We start from the raw sequence: 23,386 nt of genomic DNA, 5'->3' as shown, positions 1-23,386 counted from the left end.
TACAGTACAGATACTTCTAAACGGTACTTAAGTACAGTAATGAAGTGCTGATGTTTTCATCAAAGCGGTAAGAGCTCACGTGTGGATGTTTAGGAGGATGTTTTAAATTTAGCACCTTCAACCACAGGCACTGGTCCTCTTCTTTGGAAGGCGGTGAATATAAATGATATGATGCTAAACATACACTCTGATCTTTTTGTGGTGTTGATCATAACACTGTTGTTCAAGTGAAATTCCTTCTAAGCACTGAGCATATTATATTACTCACTATACGTTCCTTATCGGTGTGTGGCAGATGATCAATGATCATTTTTTTTTTAATCTGGCAGTCTGTTGGACGAGTCTTGGTTTGTCGATTGCCAGGAGAACGTTACCCTTTTGATTGCACTGTGCCGACTGTAAAGTTTGGTGGAGGAGACCGATGTTTCGGCCTACCAATTTCTAGTGGTTCATTGATCATGAAATTTTGACATAATGGAACAACTGTTCAGATTCAAATTATGCCAAAAAAAGTGAAAAGCACAAAAAATTAGATACGAGGTTTCCGTGACTTGCATGTTTGTTTTTAATGATGTAAAATGTACTCTCTTCACACACTGATTCCTAACATGTCTCTGCTTTCTCTCTCTGTGCTGCCATTGCGGTTTAGATTGAATGCTAGGTAAATGCATGTACTTCAGGTACAAACACGATTTGCTGTCTTCTCTGTACAGTTGTGTAAATGTGTATGTGGTCCTGTATGCACCTAGTTTTCTGATGTGTTGTGTACCGTTAGTGCTGAATAGAACTGGACGCTGTGTTGACCGATGTCTTTTTTGTGTGTAGATATTTGAAGAGGACGAGATGCGTTCCCTCTTGCAAAACTCCCTCCACGTGTTCCGCGCCATTAGCGGAACTTCAACTGGCTTCAGCTAAAAAATCCTCTGGCCTCTGAAGAACTTCTACCTGTAGGACTATCTACTCTCCGCACTCCTGAATGTATAGTACGGCATAAACCTTAAGCATCCCCCACCACGCTCTTCTGGCTTTAGACTTTGCTAGAGAATCAGCCTCTAAGAAAGTGCCCTTTGCTGTTCCAATTCCAATTCATGCCCAATCCTTCGCTACACTCAGCCTGACGGACAGCTGGGTCACTCAACTGACCGAACTTTAAAGAGACAGCAATCAATGTTTAAAACTCCTCATGGTGTGACACCCGCCCTCTGAATGTCCAGACGCTTTTCAGTTTTACTTGGTCAATCATGTTGTTGTTGTTTTTTTTTTATATAATTATTATTATTGATTTTATAAAAACACGATGGTGACATTGAGTTGTTGATATTTGGAGAGGGTCGGGCATTGATGGGGATTCCTGCAGAGTTTGGTGTTTATTCCTGTTTAAACACACCTGGTGTGTTTGAGTGTGGAAGTCAACAAACTGTGTTGGACTTACTTTCTCACCCCTGGGATGGGAACTGCAAACTGTAGTGTAAGAATATAATAAAACAGATGCAGTTTATTACATCACTGACCTTCATTTGTCACCTTCTTTACCTACACGAAACATCCCGTATTTGATGTCCTGATCTACCTTGCACACTGTTCAAGCAGATTATTTTTAGCTGTGATCCTTTTGCTACTTTTCCTCTATTTTGTAAACAGCTTAATGTCAATGACCCGTGTCATTTTTTAAAGCATGCTGGCAAACCGAACATTTGGAATTTAGAGGTGCTCAGTATTGGTTTGCCTTCACTTATTTGCTTGTGTTGTTGCCTTCTGTAATTCTTGGTGCCTCAGAGCTCTTGTACGATATTGCACAATTGACACCACTTCTTTTTGACTATACGCTCAAACCCCACAGAGAGTAATTCACCTCCCTACCATTTCCTCTTTGCATTAAGATCCTAATTAGGAAGAGTGCTACAGATAAGACGGTACCGAGCTTTCACTGGGGTGGTATCCCTCATGTCTCTGCAGTGGTACCCTTAAGGGTACGTCTTCAGCATTTTTTTCTTTTTCACGTACTGTTATTGAATGGTAAAGTTTCCTCTGGGTAGTGAACCTATTGGATCTTTGACAGGACAATGACACTGTATAATACATATGTATGTAGAAAGCCTTAAGCAGACAGACAGTAGAGACGGTTACTCCATCACAAGCAGGATAAACTATTTTTATACTCTTGGTTTCAGAAGAAAAAAAAAAAAAGAATAAGCAGATGTCCAATTACTTTTGTCCATAAAGTGTACATGTATAGCAGATCTTATTCTGACAGTGTACGAGCAAAGAACATACCTATTTTATTTGCTTTACTAGGAGTTTTGTTATTCAAAAGTCTACTGCTTTACAGTTGTAGCCAAGCCACAGTGCGTATTGGAAAGCTTACCAGTAGCAGACTTCCTTTTTTCGGTATTAAGTGTGGATTAGTCAAAGGGCTGTGAAAAAACCACAAACAGAGAAACTACTAGAGCAGCACATGGCATTAAAAAAAAGAACTGAGTCGTGTGCACTACTATAAGTAATAGTACAATATCGGCACTGCCATTCAAAAACCTTCAGTTGTTCACAACAGAATGATGAATGGACAAACAGCAAAGCTCCAGAATGATGAATACAATCCTGTTACAGTCACTTCCATTGAAAGTTATGAAGGTTTCTTTCTTCTCCTGTAAAGAGGTATGAAGCTGTTGCGTGACAGCGCTGATATTTTAATGTTAACATATTAGTATTAATGTTATTATTTTATTTAGATTAATATATTCATGTACATAATCCCTTAAATGTCTCATTTTAGCTGAAGTCAAGAAGTAAAGACGTTGACGTTGACTCTGGTACCATTTCAAATCAAATATCAAGGAAAGACACTGACCTTGGAATTTGCTGGTTGGAGGACATGATTGTTGCCTATTAGGTCATTAGAGGATCCACAGCTTTGACAACGCCAGTGCAGGCAGCTGTATTCTACAGGACTGGGGGTGGACTCCCCTCATCAGTTTGCTGGTCAAAGCCTTCACCACTTCAGACACAACATCCTCCAAAAGATGAAAATCAAGTGCTGCTGTTGCTTCAGGGCTGAGCTGTGTGTGTGTGTGTGTGTGTGTGTGTGTGAGGGACGTGTGTGTTTACATAAACAGTAAAGTAGCAGTTGCAAGCAGCTGTCTTGTTTTGACCCACTATTGTTGCACTTTTGCTTTTACTGGACGAATACTGTATGAAGGTGCACATTTTGTCAACAAGTTACATTTCCTTTATTAACATCTGAATAAAACTGCATTCTCATGATCAAAACAGAGTGGCTAGTGTCAAACATTTCTTATACACAAAGACTTTTACACTTTGTACCACAAAGAGCAATCCTCAGGTCTTTCCTTCAGTACACGCTTTGACTTGAACAGTAAATCTTCCCCCTATTTATTGTGCAAGTGATTTACTCACACTTCCTTTTCTCAGCTCAGTTGAGTAACCCACAAAATGCCTAGTAAAGGGGATATGAAGCCATTAGTGGAAGGAAGCAATCGCTGTATTATTGAAGATGCCCTGCTGCAGCACCATTCCTGTTCAATAAGCCTTCATCTGTATTCTATCCGGTGCAGTCTAATATCAGAACGTACAGCAGGCCTAACAACAAATTAGCCTCCAAAAACAATGAAGCACATTTCCCAGATTTACACTGACAAACATGTCCCCGCTTAAACACTTTGAGTCAGAATATGTTATTTTCTTTTCTGTTCGTAAGTCAAACGTCTTTTTTTTAAATGTAAAAGACAAGCAATGTATTAAAGACTATACAAAGACTGCATTCACTCTCCATTTTATGTTCTTTGTAAGTGTGTGACTTTGGTTTAGGCCAAAAACACTCTAGGTTCTATATTCCCATTAAAACCCTGTGTTTTTGTCGCAGAATAAAACACACAGATTTTCCTTTACACTGAGCTCTGCTTCTTTCCTGATTTATGCTCTAGCTTAGCACTGTCACAAAAAAAATCCTGAGTCTTATCGTATATTGTTGCTGTCCTCTCATTGTCCTCTCTGTGCGGTGTGTGGATAGATAGCTAAAGACATTTTATGGCCGGATTAGCTATAAGGCTAAAACAGGCGTTTTTTGTCGGCTCCCCCGCGGCCTTCTCCTTTCTCTGGATGGCATAGCATTGGATTTTATCCTTTTTAGCCTTGCCATCATATTCTCCTGAAGTAGCTGTAGCCCTTAGTCTCGAAAGGCTTTCCCTGGTGGTCTAGGTTGTATGCAAATATTGGGAGTGTAAATGAAAGGCTGTTCTGGGCTTTTTGGGAATTTGCCCATTTTACAGCTCTGTTTTGGTAACACTACATTTGGAAACAACAGGGTTTTGACAGAGAAGACAACAGTATTTGAGGTTCACAATATATCACACTTGACTCTCTCTCATATGCCAAGCTAAAATGCTGATTACTGAAATAATAATACGTTCATATGTGATTCATATGTGTGATTACGCTGTCATTGTCTGCTACAGACTGTAGTCTATCTGTTGTCATGCACAATTTGATGCGTGCCTCATCCACTCTGACCGATGCCGCACACACCCACACACAAACACACATTCACTACTATGGTTCAGCGTTCCTGCTGTGCTGAGAATGCTCCACAACCAAAAACATCTAGTCTGCAGGGTAAGTGGGTAGTTGATAATTTGCACATGGCAACAGATGGACTACAGTCAGTTTTTACAATTTTATAGTTGTAAACATGATGACCGGTCCCTTAATGTCTTTATTGGATCCTTTATATTGCAATGTACACAGGTTTACACTCATCACTCGTAGGTTGGGACGAATATATAATGGTAGTCTACATCAGTTTCTATTAGAACAGGAGCCTGGTTTCCTATATGAACACATTCCATACACTTTTTTCCATTAAACATTTAATACACAGAGACTTTTACTGACAGACACTGTATAATACAGTCCTGTATAGTAGAGCAACAGTAACCTTGTAGAACCATTTAAAGACTCACACTGTGATTTGAGCTGTTGAAGTTTTAAACAGAACCCTTACACTGTACTGAAATACAATACCGTGTGTTTTTACAGGCTGATATAAGCTGTGTGTGTGTTTGAGGATCACATATAAAGGTTGATTTTCTCAGTATGAATAAATACACGTCCTCTTCTGAGAATTCACTCCTGCACATTCCAAAGCACAGTTACTGTTTATTTACTTAGTATGTCAGACCCCGCAATGTGATAGACTGATGCCAATAGCTCACTATTAGAATCACTAAATAATTCTGCTCCATATGAGGGTATGGTTTGCACTAGGTGGAACCAACTGGACCAAATATTCTAAAAGATCGAAAAGCATTGAGTTTCAAATCAATATCAGTGTTCAAAAAGTATAGTGAAAATGTGGATTTTTTATAGTAACCAACTTGATGATTTCTGATGTTATTTGGAATTTTATTTGTAAGAAATTAAAGGAGATTATTTGGCCATATAGATTATAAATATAGACTAGTTTATTTAGTGTTAAATAGGTAAATGTTTTTAAATCAATGCTCATTAACACAGGTTTATTGTTGTAGCGGTATTTACAGGTATATAATGACACAGTCCTACAATTGCGTTAGCCTTCTTAAAATCTGTGGTCACATTTCACATGTGCCCCCACTGTCCTCTGTTTTTAAAAAACAATTCATGGCCATCCTACCAAATGCTACAATCACCTACTAGTATAGCATGATTCAGCTGTAAGCAGTGCTGGGTGATATGACCATAGATTTTGTATTACAGTATTTTGGTGAAGATTCTGGTGTTTTCATGGTAGTTTTCACTGTTTATTTGGTTGTTTGTTTGTTTTATTTTGCTTGACTGGAACTGTATGGATTTGAGGCTTTTTATACGGCTGAGTTCTCAGAATATTAACATTTTAATTCATGTATGTAATGAAGGAGTTGAGTACTGTAAGTTCTGTAAACAGACCTGTTTATTCAAAGAGATACTTCTCCACCGTCCTGCTGCACAAGAACAAGCTTAATGTTTATGGATATATATATATATATATATATATATATATATATATATATATATATATATATATATTTATATATATATATGCTAAAACATATGATGTATATTAAACTGCAGAAGAGGTGTGTTGCTTGTACATGTACTTTCACTTAGAAAAAAACAACATGGAATTTGTTCAGGGGTGTCTAACCCTTTGCACTGGACCTTTACACTGTAGAGAGACAGATAAAGCTTTATATATCAGTTGTGATATTTTTAGTATAGAAAATGAACACCAGTGCAAAGCAAAGAGACACAGAAGGCATAGAGTATTTGCTCTGCAGGCTTTCTCTCGTTGTACAGTTCGTCTCCCAGCCTTCAGCGCCGACGGATCTGCAGTCTGAGTGTTTGCTTCCTGAGAGGCCAGCCTTCTGCGATAGGATCTGTCCTCAAACTTCACTCCTCCCACCTGTCAAAACATGCGAGGAGCCTCGTAGCTCCTCTCAGTCGGAGAGAAGCTGGACTGCGTGTTAGACTCTCGGCTCGGTTTCACTCGGACAAGCTTTAGTGTTGGACTGATTTGACAAGAGCTGACACGGACTTAACCTCTGGCACATCGTGGGGTCAGCAGGCAGTGGAGTGGTCCTACAGAATTTGCCTTACAGTATGATTTACTGTAACTGGGACGTCGCGCTGCTCATATGCTTGTCGTCCCTGGTCGCTGGAGTGGACAACTCAGCGGGTAAGAGGCTGTTGTTTACCGTCATCTAGGAAAACTTGGTGTTCGTGGAAGGAGATGTTTTTTGTGAAGGGAACGTCAGCCAGGCTGGACTCTGCTGGACATCCTGCTGGCTTCCCGAAAGAGCGTGACGTCAGAGAGCCACTTTACTTGACCGGGTTTCCTCGATCTTCTCCCGTTTCCCACCCGGATACGGGGGGGTGGGTGGGCGTTGAGACCGGGGTCACTTCTTTTGGCTGGCTTTATTTACTGAGCCCCATACAGAGCGCTGTACCCTCGACGCAGGAGGTAAATGGACGGAGAGAGCTAAAGCTAAGGACGACAAACAAACAGGCCAGTCCAGTCCTGTAGCCACCAGACTCCCAGCTAACGCCGTTCTTACTGAGTGTGCTCACATAGTGTACAGATATAGTTTGGTGCTTCCAGATTATTCCGTGTTAAACTTCTTTTGTAGGTTTTGAAGTCACGGGTTGCTTAAAATATAGGTTCTAGATATTTTACACAGTAAACTGTTGTCTTCAAGGCAAGCAAGTCGTCTCATACTCAGTAGACCTGGAGTAGGTCTCACATTAGTTAAGCGTGTGAAGTTCAAGCCCACACCCTTTACATGCCTGACAGACCAAAACTTGTAGAAAAAGTCCCTCGCAGATCAAATGAGCTTTTGAGAATTTTGGGATGTATTTGGATTACTGCACACAATTACTTTAAGTCATCACCTGCACCGAGAAGCACCTGTCTCTTCATTTCTGTGAGCCCCTGGAGCGCTCCTTCTACCTGTCTAGTACCATAACATTTAAACACATACATTTATTCATCCATAAGCATTAGATTATGCTCATTTCAATTATTATTATGTAGTATTTCATTATACTGTTACATACTATCCCATATTTTATGTAGTCGCATTTTAAAATAGTTATATATATAGCTATTTTGGAGACCTGTCTATTTGGAGCTTTTATGTGGTCCTAAAATATCTATTTAACGTTGTATACTTTGACATATACTCAGAATAAAGTCTATAACCTGTAGCTTCCATTAAAGGTTAAGAACATTTTTGCTTTCTCTTGCAAGGAAATCATTTTGATATGTTTTCTGGCTGATCTTTTTGGCTTGCAATGATACACCGATCACCTTATTACCACATTAACACCACCTCCTTGTCTATTTTATCAGCTCTACTTATCATAGAGGAGCACTTTGTAGTTCCGTAATTCCAGACTGTAGTCCATCTGTTTCTCTGCATACTTTGTTAGCCTCCTTTGACCATGTTCTTCGATAGTCAGGACCCCACAGCACCACCACAGAACAGGTATTATTTGGGTGGTGGGTCATTCTCAGCACTGTAGTGACACTGACATGGTGATGGTGTGTTAGTGTGTGCTGTGCAGGTGGATCGGACACAGCAGTGCTGCTGGAGTGTTTAAACACGGGGTCCACTCACTGTCCATTCTATTAGACACTCCTACCTAGTTGGTCCACCTTGTAGATGTCAGGTCAGAGACAGAAGATCATCTGTTGCTGCACAGTTTGTGTAGGTCATCCTCTCATCCTTCATCAGTGGTCACAAGACGCTGCCCACAAGACGCTGTTGGCTTGATATTTCTGGTTGATGGCCTGTTCTCAGTTCAGCAGTGATGCTAAGATGTTTCAATACTCCAGCAGCACTGCTGTGTCTCATCCACTCATACCAGCACAACACACACTAACACACCGCCGCCATGTCAGTGTCACTGCAGTGCTGAGAAGGACACAGCACTCAAATAATACCTGCTCTGTGGGGTCCTAACAATTGAAGAACAGGGTGAAATGAGACTAACATGCAGAGAGACTATAGACTGGAATTCTAGAACTACAAAGTGGCTCCTATTGGGTAAGTGGAGCTGACATAATGGACAATGAGTGTATAAATAAGGGAATGGTGATAATGTTATGGCTAATCTGTCTATGTTGTGTTTTGAAACACACCTATAACTCTCATGCTTCTACCCGAGGGAACCTTTCTATTCTAAAATTGCTATTACTGCAATGTTGGATAAATGAATGCCTGCTGAAAGACACAAAGTGAAAGGATCCAGTATGTTTGACCCCTCAGAATAAACTATCCTCAGAAGTAGTTCCAAAGTTCAGGTCATTATGAGCCTCATAGCCTCAATAAAAATGTGACGACACAATGAACTGTAAAATTTATTTATGCTAAAGCTCTGCAGAGTCAAAATATTTCTCCAGCAGTCCTATACATTCTTTTCTCTGTTTCTTTCTGCAGACGAATTGCCTCAACCAGGCAATGTGACTCTGTCATGGAACCCCGACCGTTTCTCAGTAACTGCTCAGTGGAGCGAGCCGGCAGGTTTAGAGGCCGACTGTAAAGTGAACTACACTGTTGTGTTACGTTTAGAGGTGAGTCACCTTCCTATGTCCCAAGAACTATTTTTCATGATAAAGACTATTATCAAACAAGGAAACAAGGAAACCAAAAGGAAAGGACAGTGAACATGAAGGACATGAAACTTTACAGTAATAAATCTACAGTCAAGTTTAAATGTTGAGCAGTACACACATCGATGTGTAGGAAGTGTGCTTTCCAGTAGTAAAGCGGTGTAGATTATGCCTTTTTTCATTTTGATTTTGGCTTCCAAAACAGAAATGTTCTTCCAAGAGCACAGAGACAGATCCTTTTGACAATCGGCGAACAGCACACTTGAACAACACATGGAATGTTTCTACTGAGAAGGAAATATGTGTTATCATACAAACAAACCCTATGGAGTGTGGCAACAAGAAACCCAGCCGACCAGTATACAAAGGCATCTCTCCACCTCTGGGTAATCCCTGCATACAGTGTCAAACATCTTTTTCATATGCTGCATTATATATTATATTTTTATACATTTTACTACATGTGTTTTTACAACTTCCAACTAATCTAGGTTAGTGCTTTTGAAAGCTGTGCTTTAACAGGTTTTGAACATTTCACTACAACTGTGTTAATATTCATTTCCAGACTTGACTGAATGCTCTGTTGTGTTTCAGCTTTAGTGAAGAACTTCACCTGTGTGTATTACTCTAAGATGAAGATGAACTGTACCTGGAGTTTAATGAGCGAGGCCCGTGACCTCCAGCTCTTTTACAGGTAAGGACTGGTTTAAAGGGGTGCTTGTTTCTTTTTTCTTGTCTTGCTTTGCAGTTCCTTGTCTGTACTTTTTAGACTTAGTCTAATTTGTAGCAGGTTAGTTATCCTACTGTGCATGCTGGCCTAAACCTCTTTCTGTTTACTTTCAGAAGTGATGGATGGTTTGTACTTATTTATGCATTACAATGACATATCTTTCACTCTCATTAGGAATGCAGAGAATGACAGTCTGAAATCTTGTATCCCTCATTTTACCAATGGCCACATGAAGATGGGCTGCCACCTCGATGACATAGACCTAATTTCTGAAATTGTGTTCTTCATCATTAATGGAACCGCAAAGGGTTCCCAAATTCGAAACATCTTTATAATAAGTCCACATAATTCAGGTAGGTATCTCTGTGTCTCTCTCATTTAGTCTATGATTCCCTAGTCCTTCTTGTGTTCATCTTGAACTGTATGACATATAAACTATGAGTGAGATGTAAACAGCATCCCATGAAATCAGGTTTAAAGTAGGCTTTTCCTGCATTTGTGTGTATCATTAGCGCTTCATTTGACACAAAACAATACATCACGGACAACCCGTACAGTAAATGATGAGTAATGTTCAGTAATGTTTTCAAGCATGTTTGTTCACACAGGCAAGTCACAAAAAATTACTACATAAACACATCCTCCAATATAGTTAAAATGCATATCTTGCGCTGAGCATCATGGCAAACATTACAGCTGCAGTTGAGGGAAACTTGTGAAGGATTTCAGGCACGGACCTCATTTATAGTGTTGCGTAGCACTGTTACCAGCTAGTTCTTTTAATCTGCCCCATTGTCTTTTGGGAGGTTTACATTATTTGCTGTTCTCTCTGTTTCATTTTGCAGTAAAACCAGAACCACCAAAGCTAAATGTCACAATGACAGGTGATCGTATATATATCAACTACAGCACTCCAAATTTCGCACCATACTGCTGGAAATACAAGTTTATTTACAGCAAATGCAATGAGAAGGTGAGATATTTACTCTGTGTGTACTGACCGTATTTATATGTGTACTACAGTATACCAATGATTAAAGAACTTCTCTTTAGCTGATAAAATTCATAATTAAAAGGGCAAAAATCACTATAAATCACTAAACTTTAATAATTCAAATGCATCAAATGCAATCTAATCTCTCCAATATGTTTACTCAAATAAAAATAGTGAAATTACTTTCACTATTAAATGTTCACGTTAAATGTTTTTTTGTATTAAAGTTTCTGAAAAAACAGTGAATGCGAGGGAAAGAAGGGAATAAAGGAGCATTTTCAGCATGTGTATTCAGAGGAGGATAGGGCTATCAAGATGGAGCTGTCAGCAGATATTTATAGCAGATATATATAAGGGTATCAGATTCAGACAGCAGAGAGAAGGGATTTCAGCAAAACACTGACCTGAAGATCCCTGTGAAGAGCTTGCAATGTAGTGTGTGGTTGGTATATGGATGAAGGGGATGGGCTTTTTTTTTATCATTTCATTATAGTATTGTTTAATTGTATTTTTTTCAGGTCTGACTACTAAAAATCTTACCAGCTAGATTTTATGAATGTGTCCTATGAGTGCGCAGTAGGTCATCTTTTAGTGTGTCATGACAGCAAAACACACACAAAATGTACTGTTACTGTATTTACAGTACTTCTTTTGGCTTGTTTTACAAGAGACTGTTGAAGGAGTTACCGAGGTTCCAGAATTTAGTTTGGAATACGATGCAGGCTGCAAGTACACACTTCAAGCACAGACCATATACTCAGAGTACTGCGGGACAGAGAGGGAGAGTGAGATGAGTGAGCCTGTGTATTATGGTACCGTATCAACTTTCTGGACTTCGATACCTCGACACTCTCACTGTCAACTACTGTAGTCTAAATGGCTATACTTGTTAATCATTGTCAAAATCATTGCCCCCCCTCATTAAGTACTCCTTGCTGCAGACCTAGAAGTCCAGTTGGCCACATCCAACATACAACTTTCTAATGACTAAATTACCAGCCTTTGACAACACTGGAAAAACACTTTTAAATTAAGCTAGAATTAGCTTTTTATTGAAACTGTTCCACCTTAAATGGCACAGCAGTTACAATCTGCTGCTGTACAACTCCAAGCCTAAGCCCTCTAAGCCTGCTTGTATAAATAAATCAAGTTTCAAGAAAGATTAACCCCAAAAACCTCTACCTCTACTACTACTACAAACTTTGCTTGTTCAATTCAGTGAAAACACAATGAAAGAGGTGTCAGATCATATTCAGCTCCAACCTCTAGACTTTTGGTTCTGCAGCAACCATCTTCATTTTGTTGCTTTCATGTAGTCTTTTTAAAGTAAATAGCTCATTTTATGCTAATATTTCCTTACATTACTTCAAAACATTTAGAACATTTGCTTACATATAAATGAATATTTTTTCCTGCAGGTGAGGGGACTGATCCAGACAGGCCGTTTATGGTGGCTATGATAGTCACCCCTATAATAGTCTCTTGCTGTCTCATTGTGGCTTTGGTGCTATTTAGAAGGTAAAGTTCAATATTCATATTTTATTTATGTTTTATACCTGTTGGTCAGTAGGTTAGTGTTAAATAAGTGGTACACATAATAACAAAAAACATTAAAAAACATGTCATGGTTATGACTGTATTTTTTATAATATATATATTTTATAATAGTGTTTAAACTGTTATTTTTTTTATTAGTGCTTTGATGACTTTTTAAAATATTTAGTTTTTTTTTTTTTGCTTTTCCGCAGGTACAAGGATATCATTCTACCAAATATTCCTGTGCCAGCATTATTATTCAAGGATATGCTTAATAGTACCAATGATGGAGGACAGTCAAAGGTAAATGTGTAACCGCCTTGAAATGACACCGATAACTCCTAGATTTATCCTACATTATATATGGTTCTTGCAAGATGTACTTACTTAGGTTCAGTAGTGAGCTGTCTGAAGTAAGATAACACTGCTTAGATAAATGTAATCCCCTGGGATCCTAAATTTTCTTTCTAATTATGTTAACCTGGCTCCTCAGGGCCCCCAATGTACAAAATCTAATAAATGTCTGCTATATTTCACCAGTATTGCTCTTCTCTCGATGTTGAATGGGTGGTCTTAAAAGTGGGTCAGGTTTATGTCAGAATACCCCTGACCAATCACAAGGCTACCATGGCTTTGCCCCCTGGTAGAGTCAGAGCAACCTGGAGAGCTAAAGCTAAACCTGGTGAGCTAAAGCTCAAGACGTGACTGTGGGAATGGCTGCCCCGCATTATCCATCACCTCTCTGCTTCACCGTGGAATTTAGTGGCTGGGTACTGGGACAGACGGTAGGTCCCGTTGTAGAACCACAGCCAGGGAAAATCACTGCCGGCCACCAAATCGTTCTCCGCTCTACCGGTACAGCATGTAACTGGCCACCGAAGCGAAGAGGCACGTAGGGCAGCTGCTTCTCCACTCACAGCTTGAGCTTCTAGCTATATATATATATATATACTTCTCTGTCTCGAGGCTGTGTGCATTGCTGTGGTAATGTAAACTAATTTTTCCCAGTGATAGAGGGCTCAGTTACACACGTTTATTAGAATTTTAAGACCACATTTAGACCGTTTTCAGAGAGGTCTGATGAGTTCCATTTGTGAATTTTTGAGGAGTATTTTGACATATTTCCATGTTGTGTTTTTTTTTTTATTAAACTTTGCTGAACACTTCATTTAACACCCAAGTTTAGTATTATATAAACAAATTCAATACATCAAAATGTGTTCCAAGGGGCTTTACTTATTTTATCATATTGCATTAGCCATCATACACTAGAGTTGTGACAGCAATAAAACAGAAGTGCCAGGCTCCTGAGTGCAGCAACTGAGTGCATCTGTGTTGGCCCTGATTTTCAGGACATTAAAATTTATGCTAATTCTCTGGGGTAGAATGTCATTCCGTTACTTAGCTGACATAACAGAATCAGTTAGTGTTCTCTAAGTGTGCTGCGCATCAGCAAGAGTTTTAAAAGATGGTAGCATTGTGTGATGGTGGAGACCTAGCTAGCTGATTCAATTAGACATGACTACATTGTGAATAAGGTAAAGGTAAAAACAAATGTACTAATTTTGCTACTGTTTCTGTTGCACCACAGAGCCTATATGTGCCTATAACAGAGGTTGTGCAGAGAGACGTCAGGCTGGAGCCAAGTTCTACACTCTTACACCCCAAACCATGACACCCACAATTCACACACTGTTGGACCCAGTAATGGATTAACAATGACACAGTCAAGTCGACATCAGCAGGAAACTAAGTCTACGGCCAGTGAAAAAGTCTGTGCTCACTCCATAGGGCATTTGTTCTGTGTACTGCTACTATGTCCTTCCGTCTTGCATGGCAAAGAACTACCTTGCATTGCAAGTATATTAGAGGAAATCATGGGACTTAAATGGTTTTGTCTGTTTTGTGCATCAGTGGAATGCTCTCAGCAGTATGTGAGTTTGCTGGTGTTGTGATCGGAGTACATCCACTAAGGAAAGAGATAAGTCTTTTGGAATAATAGTAACAATATTGTACATCACATTTTTGTATATTTGTTGTTACCTGTACTTTTTATATCTCCCCTTTGGTGATTGAAATCAGTAGAAAAGCCTCATTTGTTCTATAATATGTAAATTCTGTAAATATGATTATTTTTTTTTTTAAATAAAAGGACACTAAAAGTGGGCATTTCTGACTTTTTTGCAGCTATTCCTTATCTACATGATAACCACTGTAAAATATTACAATCTACAAAATGTGCAAAGGAGTATATGTAAATATTATATTATAGCACGAATAAAAACGGTTTCATACTTTGTCCTGTAAATAAAGTATATAGTGACAACATAGGTGTGTATGTGCTTCAGTTAATCTTATTCTACTGTGCATAACTAATCCCTACACTTTTATTCATCACTTTACATGCATTTCAAAAGTGCATACAATCTTGCATAATTATGCATTATTGGAAACAGTTTAGTGTGCTTCCAGTTGTTGTTTTTTTTGACTAAATGGAAACTTAGAATATTATGTGAATATTTAGATTGATAAACCAAAACATGAAAGACAATCTGCTTAATATGCAGTTGACCATCAAAATGCAGGCACTGACTCTACAATACCCCTGAAGGTGTCCTGTGGTATTTTGGCATTAGCAGCAGATCCTTTAAGTTTTGTAACTTGTGAGGTTTAGCCACTGCAGATCGAATCTTTCAGCACATCGGATTGAAATCTAGGAAATTAGGAGGTCAAAACAACATCCTAAATTCTTTGTCTTGTTCCTCAAACCATTCTCGATTAATATGGGCAGTGTATCAAAAATGCATTGTCCTGCTGAAAGAGGGAATGGCTTGCTATATATATTCAGGGAATACTATTACCATGAAGGGATGTTAGGGCAGGTGACACATGTCAATCTGAATGCCATCCACATCAATGCATTGACTCAGAGTTTGCCTGAGTCCAAAGTATCATACTACACAATCACTGGCTTGTTTTTTTCCCACAGTGCATCATGGTGTCATCCCTACTGGTAAACATATACTACATCCTGTTTATATATATTCTTTTTTCTCTCTTTCTTTTTTTTATGTACTTTCTTTCAGAATTATGCAACTTCAGTTTCCACTTTTTGATCTCTCGTTTGTTTTCCTTTGAAGGAAAAAACTATAAATAAGCCCCCCTGGGCTTTAGATAATTTCCCTGCACATTCTTTCCCTGTGCAAATAATAAATTATATAAATACAATAGGCACTGTATTAAGAACTGCTACATTGTAGTACTGGGTGTATCCTTTTAGGAAGAACTGTGCTATGTTATCTGTCACAGTCAAACATCATTTTTAACACTTCAATCTAGTGGCTAAAAGAAACTCTGCCACAGTACAAGATGGAGAGAGATAAGAAGAGAATTAGATAAAATTAGTTAGTTGAGTACTGCTTTATATATTACCATCAATACCAACTCCTTAGAGAGAGTGTAAGTATCTGGATGGCTTAACCAAGGCACTGCATGATGCACTCCTCCCAGAAGAATGCATTTTTCAATGTTGCATCATTCCCTTCTTTCAATTTCAGCTGCCTGAGTCTGGAAAATGAAGCTAATGGCTCTCCCAACAAGAGCCACTGTGACCACAGAGGAAGCAAAGGCCCAGCCCTTACTGCCCATTACCCAGACAGGGTAAGAAAGATTAAAGGATGATTTGCTTGCATGAGATTCATATTGTCCTGTAAGCCTTTCTCATGTGGACTAAAAAGACATGGCCTTCTGGATCTGCTGTTGTTAGTCGCTGACTAAACATTGGATTGATTTGGCTTCTGGTCTAGTCTGGAACGTCACAGCTTGATGATAGCTCATAATCAGGGACTTCTGAGAATCCATTTTGTGGTCAAAGAAATGGAGGCTTTCCACTCTGAGTGAACTTTTTATCAATTCAATTAGGTAAAAGTCACTTCTGCTCAAGCTACCCGCCCTTAGTTCCAGTGCTGCACTTGCAACGCTGAATACAAAGACAAGGTCATCAGAACACTACAGATCAACTGAAGGTCTGGATATACTGAAGCGTAAAACATTGGTATCACAAGCCAAGGATGTTCACATTTTTCAGCTTAGGATGAAGTTATTCGGCGTGACAAGATTTATGTTTATAGGTCTGTATATATCAACTCTTTTACTATAAAGTACAAAACCTGCTCAAAAGCCTTAAGAAACAAAGAGAAGGCAGGTTATTCTGCAGCAACGTCATTCATGGTTGACAAAAGCTAAAATCAACTGATGGTTCTTAAATAAATAATAACCATTATAAATTATCATAGTAATAAGCTTCACCATTTCACACAGATGAAAAATGTGACCCCTCAGTCTATGTAACTACATTCAGCATAGTAAAATACATCTGCATGTGAAATGGGGGTTATTTTATGATAACCCCCCTTTTTGTGATATCCAACTCATCATAATTTCCATTGGATTATTTGTTAAATTTAAGAAAATAAAGTGGAACTAGTACGCTTTACACCAGACACTGGCTTACACACTTCCTCAACGACTGTTAAAAACACAGAAGTAATGTGTAAGGTTAACCATAATCATGTTTCTTAAAATTGCAAGGTGCCTTGCCCCACAGTCAATATTCTACATAAATGTTGTGCTGTTTGACGCCATTCCTGCCAGATCTAGACAATAATCTATGTTATTTACTTCAGAGAACTGCCTCAGTCACACTGAAATCAAAACGTATTTGTTTACCTTGTTAGTTCTTTTATCTGGTCCTAATTTTCACAAAAGACATGGATGATCAAAATGTAATGACTTTTGCGAATCTAAAAACATTACACACACACACACACACACAGTAAAAAAAAAAAGATTTCTGGCTGTCACAGACCTGTAACTTCTTCTTTAAGAGGCTTCTCCGTCCTCCACTCATTACCTGTATTAATGGCACCTGTTTGAACTCGTTAACAGAATAAAAGACACCTGCCCACAACCTCAAACAGTCACACTCCAAACTCCACTATGGTGAAGACCAAAGAGCTGTCGAAGGACACCAGAAACAAAATTGTAGACCTGCACCAGGCTGGGAAGACTGAATCTGCAATAGGCAAGCAGCTTGGTGTGAAGAAATCTATTGTGGGAGCAATAATCAGAAAATGGAAGACCTACAAGACCACTGCTAATCTCCCTCGATCAGGGGCTCCATGCAAGATCTCAGCCCGTGGGGTCAAAATGATCACAAGAATAGTGAGCAAAAATCCCAGAACCACACGGGGGGACCTAGTGAATGACCTGCAGAAAGCTGGGACCAACATTACAAAGGCTACCATCAGTAACCCACTACGCCGCCAGGGACTCAGATCTTGCAGTGCCAGACGTGTTCCCCTGCTTAAGCCAGTACATATCCGGGCGCGTCTGAAGTTTGCTAGAGAGCATTTGGATGTTCCGGAAGAGTACTGGGAGAATGTGTTATGGTCAGATGAAACGAAAGTAGAACTGTTTGGTACAAACACAAACACAACTCGGAGAGTGAATGCTGAGTTGCATCCAAAGAACACCATACCAACTGTGAAGCATGGGGGTGGCAACATCATTTGTTGCCATTTGTTTCTCTGCAAAGGGACTAGGACGACTGGTCCGTGTACGTGAAAGAATGAATGGGGCCATGTATTGTGAGATTTTGAGTGCAAACCTCCTTCCATCAGCAAGGGCATTGAAGATGAAATGTGGCTGGGTCTTTTAGCATGACAATGATCCCAAGCACACTGCCAGGGCAACAAAGGAGTGGCTTCGTAAGAAGCATTTCAAGGTCCTGGAGTGGCCTAGCTAGTCTCCAGATCTCAACCCCATAGAAAACCTTGGGAGGGAGTTGAAAGTCTGTGTTGCCCACCGACAGCCCCAAAACATCACTGCTCTAGAGGAGACCTGCATGGAGGAATGGGCCAACATACCAGCAATGGTGTGTGCCAACCTTGTAAAGACTTACAGAAAACGTTTGACCTCTGTCATTGCCAACAAAGGATATATAAGTATAAGTATTGAGATGAACTTTTGTTATTGACCAAATACTTATTTTCCACCATTATTTGCAAATAAATTCTTTAAAAATCAGACAATGTGATTTTCTGATTTTCTTTTTCTTCTCATTTTGTCTCTCACAGTTGAGGTCTATCTTTGATGTCAATTATAGGCCTCTCTCATCTTTTTAAGTGGGAGAACTTGCACAATTGGTGACTGACTAAATACTTTTTTTCCCACTGTGTGTGTATGTGTATATATAGTATGCAAGTTAAATGAATATACCATACCAATGTTTTCACCTCCCAAATAATGTCAAACCTTTGTATCATGTGCTGCAAAACCTGTAGTTATTCTTAACTGTGTGTATTTCCTGAGCTTGACAATGAGACTGAGGAAGGAACAGAGGTAGGCGGAGAAAGGGGAAGATGTGCTTTTTTCTATGTATTGCCACATCCTGTAGGCTGGATGGTAGCATGGCTTAGACTGGAATTTTGAAAGTGGGGGAGCCCCAGAAAATTATTTACACAAAAAATGTCAATAAATTCAAATATGTTTTTCCCAAACAAAGAATGGATTGTTCATCTTCAGTTGAAACACCAGGGAAGACTATGCATGGAGTCATTCATCACTGCTTGTAGAGTAGGAGGGTGATATTGCAGGCCACTCAGTGACACTACTGTTGTTTTGAGAAAAGTGGGTGTTTTGTGTTTTTTGAGGGAAAAAAACATTTGAATTAAAAATATTGTGTATATTGCTTTTCCACTTTTTGCACTTTTTCAAAAAGCACCAATAAACACTCATGCATTACATGTGCTCTTATCTACCATATTCCCTTGCAACCTATGACCTTGAGACAGTCTGAAGAAAATTGCTTTGGAGAGGCCTAGACAAGCTTTGGCTTGCACCCAAAAGAGAGATGCAGCAACAAGGTCTCAATCATTCTCAAAAATCAACTTGCTTTAGCACTATAATTCATATAATGGAATAATTATATCATTCAAATTTGTGATTAATTAATGCAAATAACGTTCTTAAAGCAACACTATGTAGCATGTTTGCTTAAAATAACAGCTTTCAAAATCAGATTGATGCTCCACTGACTTGTAATAAGATGAACAGCATCTCTGTCAGTGCAACTTTTAATATTACTCTACTCTCAGTCTGCATGCTTCTTTCACTTTTAGGGCTGGTTCTGTACGTCTCCGCTTCTCTAGAAATGCATCGGTAAAGCATGTCCTCTTGGAAGAGCACAAAATGGTTTGCTGCTTTACAGCTTTACATCGAAGTGAAAGTCAATTACGCTATTGAATCTTCAGGGTGGAAATGTGGGCAGTCAAAACACAGAATTTTGAAAATGCTGACATTACCATGTTAACTCGCAGAATGTTCTAAACTCAAACTGGAAAAAATCTACAAACAATCCACTTCTCTTCAGAAGTTCAGGAGTGTGTGAGCGATACAGAGATAGTAATGTTGCCATAGCAATGTAAAAACCCCTATGGTAATGTGTAGTTTTTACAGCAAAGTCACATTATTTACCAAAACACACATTTATGCAGTCAGTCAGCTTACTGTTTCACTGTCACTGTTTCTACTTTTTCATCTAGGTCTGGAGCTTCTCACAAAGGCCACACTCCATCGTCTGCCCTGGAGACAATCAAATACAACAAATATAACAGCCATATGGGTAACCACTATGTGTTCGCTGTGGCCAAACATGTCATATGCCCTGATGTACAGTTCTGCTACAAGTATGTTTATTTAACTGAGTCACTGTGTCCCAACAATATCACCAGCATTTACTTATTCCTTTAAAGGCGCTGTATATGTATATGAACCTCGCGGTTCGAAAACTCTACTGTCTGTTTGCACTGGTGTTTGTACGTAGCCCTGGTTTTGTTATTGGGAAACAAACCAAGTGCCTCAGACTGAGACACACAACACTATTCCAGCCAGTCAGCAAGAGGGGGGGCATTTGTGCTCATGCACAGGACGGGTGAAGGGGAAGTGGAAGGGCAGGGGCGAAGCCACGTGTTAGCACTAGTGAAAAATTTGGAGTGAATTGAAAGGTTTAAAGGCAGTAACGTTTTGTACTGTCTGTGAAATTTTGTGAAAAGATAGATAATTCACAACTAGTCTGCTTAGCAGCAGGAATTGTAGCAAGTTTGCTAACCCTCAACATGCATGAATTTGAGGAAGATGCTTCTGAAGGAGTGCTCTGAAGCAGTTAAAATATCAAGTCGTTCTCCAGAATCATATACAGTGCATTTAATATCCCTTCTCGTTTTTTTATCCAAGATATTTCAGAAAACATATGGAACACTTTCAAGGCAGGAAATGCTTGTGGAAATGATAAATAAATGATAAATGATAAATGAGGATAAAAGGGTAAATGAGTGTTGCAATGGAAATGATTGGAGACCAGCAGCTTGTTGTTGTTTGTCATTGAGAGTGGAGAGATGAGCAAAACATTTATTGGTTTTCCTCTATTTATCAACAGTGCTGCAGAAGGGCAGTCACTGGGTATTGCCATGACATTAGTAAAATAGCAGTTTGCAGATTTTGCAGGTATACATAATAAAATCCTGAAATTTATTTGCCCATAAGCATCATGATCCACAATAGGATATACATAGCAACCATAATAGCAACACATGACTTTTTTAATAGTTGAAAAACCTGATGATTATTAAAACCCATTATTCAGATTAGGAACTAATAGGAATATGGATATAAATGGAATAATTTTAAAATGATTGTTCCTGCTAATGATAAAAGATCAATAAAACATAACAGAAGTAAATCTTAATCAGTGTTCCTATATTTTGTCGGACAGTTAAAGTATCAGAACGCTTGTATCTCCATCGAATTTCTGACTAATCAAAGAAATAAATGACCACCTGAGTGCTTTATTTGGTGCACTACAGCCATTGCGATGTGAAAAGATGATGAAATATACTGTCACAAAATCCTAAACTCTGGTCCAGCAAATGAACTAGGTGTAAAACACCCTAACGCAGTTGACTGGGTCCAAACCAGAATGGTCACATGTCACTGAAACCAATGTTGTGCAAATATGTTAGAATCACATATGCCTAGATGTTACTATTGTGTAATGTATGTTAAGCAATGCTGTTATTGCTATTATTTATGCAGTGATTTGCATAAGCTTTATACAAAACTATGTTAGATAAAGCAGAGTGATTGGGAATATTTTAGCAGGTGGTTGAGAGTAAAGACCAACACTAATAGTCACTAAAACTAAATGATGCATGAAGGAACACCTTTATATATACCTCAAAACTCACCAATATTGCTATGGGCAATACCGTTGCACTGTTTGAAGTGTAAACATACCTAGTGAATACCTAGCCAGAGCATTTATGTCCTCACTGCCAGTGATCTGTACTTGTTTCTCTTACTGTACACAAAGCGCCATCTAGAGACCAGGCACTGTTAAAGCTATAAAGCCAGTGTGTTGTGTTTTGGCATGACTGAATATATGGAGGATATGTTAAAAAAAAACAAAAAAACAACAACTTTATTTAGCATTTTAGCAAGCATAGTTTCAAAATAAAGGGAATGAAGTGACTCTTATATTGATTATTATTTATATAAGGCAGTACTTTTGACTGAATGTACATTTTTACTAGACTTTTTTAGTTTAAAAACAAATAACTACAAATCTGAGAATGCTCTCCTAAAACTGACAACAAACTCACAGAGAAATTGAAGGAGCTTTTCGCACACCCTTGGATAAGCTCCTTAATGATCCAGAGATCAATTTCAAAGCACTGACAACTGATAGTGCTCTAGGGTCTGCACAGTGCACATAGGAGAAAGACATTTACAAGTGCAAACTGTAAAACTTGACAGTCAGGACCCGACACTGAGCCTCAAAGACCCTATTAACACCCCAGCACCCCTTTTACCACACATGCAATATATAGTGGTCTAAAGTTCTATGACTGCTCTCTTTACAAAACCAGATTTGACCAGGTTTTACTACTTTAGTACCTAAAACAAACAAAATAACTGTACAGTAGGTGTCATGTGTAGGTGCCACAATACTTCTGTCCATATAGTGCACAGAGACCACAGCCTGGTACTTGTTCAGTCAGCTTTAGTTTCTTTCTAGTCCTCTCCTTGTCTGTATTTAGTAATATTTATGGAATAAGTTTGGAATAAGTGAATTATTGAATTTGAGGCCCAGATCAATCAATTAAAACTCTAAGACTGGCAAAATCTTCTTACCTGACCAGCCTTCAGTTGCTCTGCCACCTCTCTTGAAGAAATTTTGCCATCCTTCTACAGGTTAAAAAACATTATGATCAACACTATGCAAATGTTCACTATTAACTTACTAAACAACAATCTATGGCTACTGCCGATGTGTTTCAAAATGCTGAAAAGAAATATAAAAGCAAGGACTATAAAGAGTTTTGTCATTTAAATTTCCTCACTCCTCACTGTGAGTTGTCTAAAATAACTGGCTTGTCATGCTAACCAGAAGTAAGGTAGCTGACAAGCAGATAAAAAACATTATACAAACTTGACCGCAGGCATTTAGCCATTAGATTGATCTCAACAGCTGCTGTAAGCTCAAGCTTTCCAAGAAACCAAAGCCAACTTGCAACCAATTCCATGCAAAACTCCAAAAATGGGCTGGACAAAATAAATGGCACCCTCAACGTAATATTTGGTTGCACATCCTTTGGAAAAAAATAACTGAAATCAATCACGTCCTATAACCATCAACAAGCTTCTTACACCTCTTGACTGGAATTATGGACCACTCTTCTTTTGCAAACTGCTTTAGGTCTCTCATATTTGAAGGGTGCCTTCTCCCAACAGCAATTTTAAGATCTCTCCACAGGTGTTCAATGGGAGTTAGATCCAGACTCATTGCTGGCCACTTCAGAACTCTCCTGCACTTGGTTGCTATTCATTTCTGGGAGCTTTTACAAGTATGTTTGGGGTTATT

At 38.9% G+C, this 23,386-nt stretch overlaps 2 protein-coding genes across 4 annotated transcripts in view; both read left to right on the top strand.

Moving 5' to 3' along the window:
• dock11 (dedicator of cytokinesis 11) overlaps positions 1 to 1,503 on the top strand; it is a 62,795-nt gene extending 61,292 nt beyond the window's left edge. For 2 of the 3 annotated variants that reach the window (XM_072687849.1, XM_072687850.1), the window contains one exon: positions 826 to 1,503. In XM_072687849.1, coding sequence (XP_072543950.1) covers positions 826 to 915 — 90 coding nt within the window. In that variant the 3' untranslated portion in view covers positions 916 to 1,503. Of the gene's footprint in view, positions 1 to 649; positions 681 to 825 lie in introns of all 3 variants that reach the window. The other variant, XM_072687851.1, reaches the window with a different exon arrangement.
• A 4,955-nt stretch (positions 1,504 to 6,458) lies between these two features.
• On the top strand, positions 6,459 to 14,581 carry LOC140562316 (interleukin-13 receptor subunit alpha-1-like). Its single transcript, XM_072687847.1, has 10 exons — positions 6,459 to 6,709; positions 8,973 to 9,106; positions 9,351 to 9,531; positions 9,740 to 9,839; positions 10,050 to 10,228; positions 10,721 to 10,848; positions 11,540 to 11,681; positions 12,288 to 12,387; positions 12,618 to 12,708; positions 13,997 to 14,581. Exons 1-10 carry the CDS (start codon positions 6,634 to 6,636, stop codon positions 14,078 to 14,080), a joined length of 1,215 nt encoding a protein of 404 aa, XP_072543948.1. The 5' UTR covers positions 6,459 to 6,633; the 3' UTR covers positions 14,081 to 14,581.
• Positions 14,582 to 23,386: the final 8,805 nt, after the last annotated feature.

The sequence above is a fragment of the Salminus brasiliensis genome, chromosome 9 (genome assembly GCF_030463535.1).
Source record: "Salminus brasiliensis chromosome 9, fSalBra1.hap2, whole genome shotgun sequence".
NCBI classification, from domain to species: domain Eukaryota; kingdom Metazoa; phylum Chordata; class Actinopteri; order Characiformes; family Bryconidae; genus Salminus; species Salminus brasiliensis.
The sequence above is the reverse complement of the archived record's forward strand: the minus strand, read 5'-3'. Positions and strand labels throughout refer to the sequence as shown.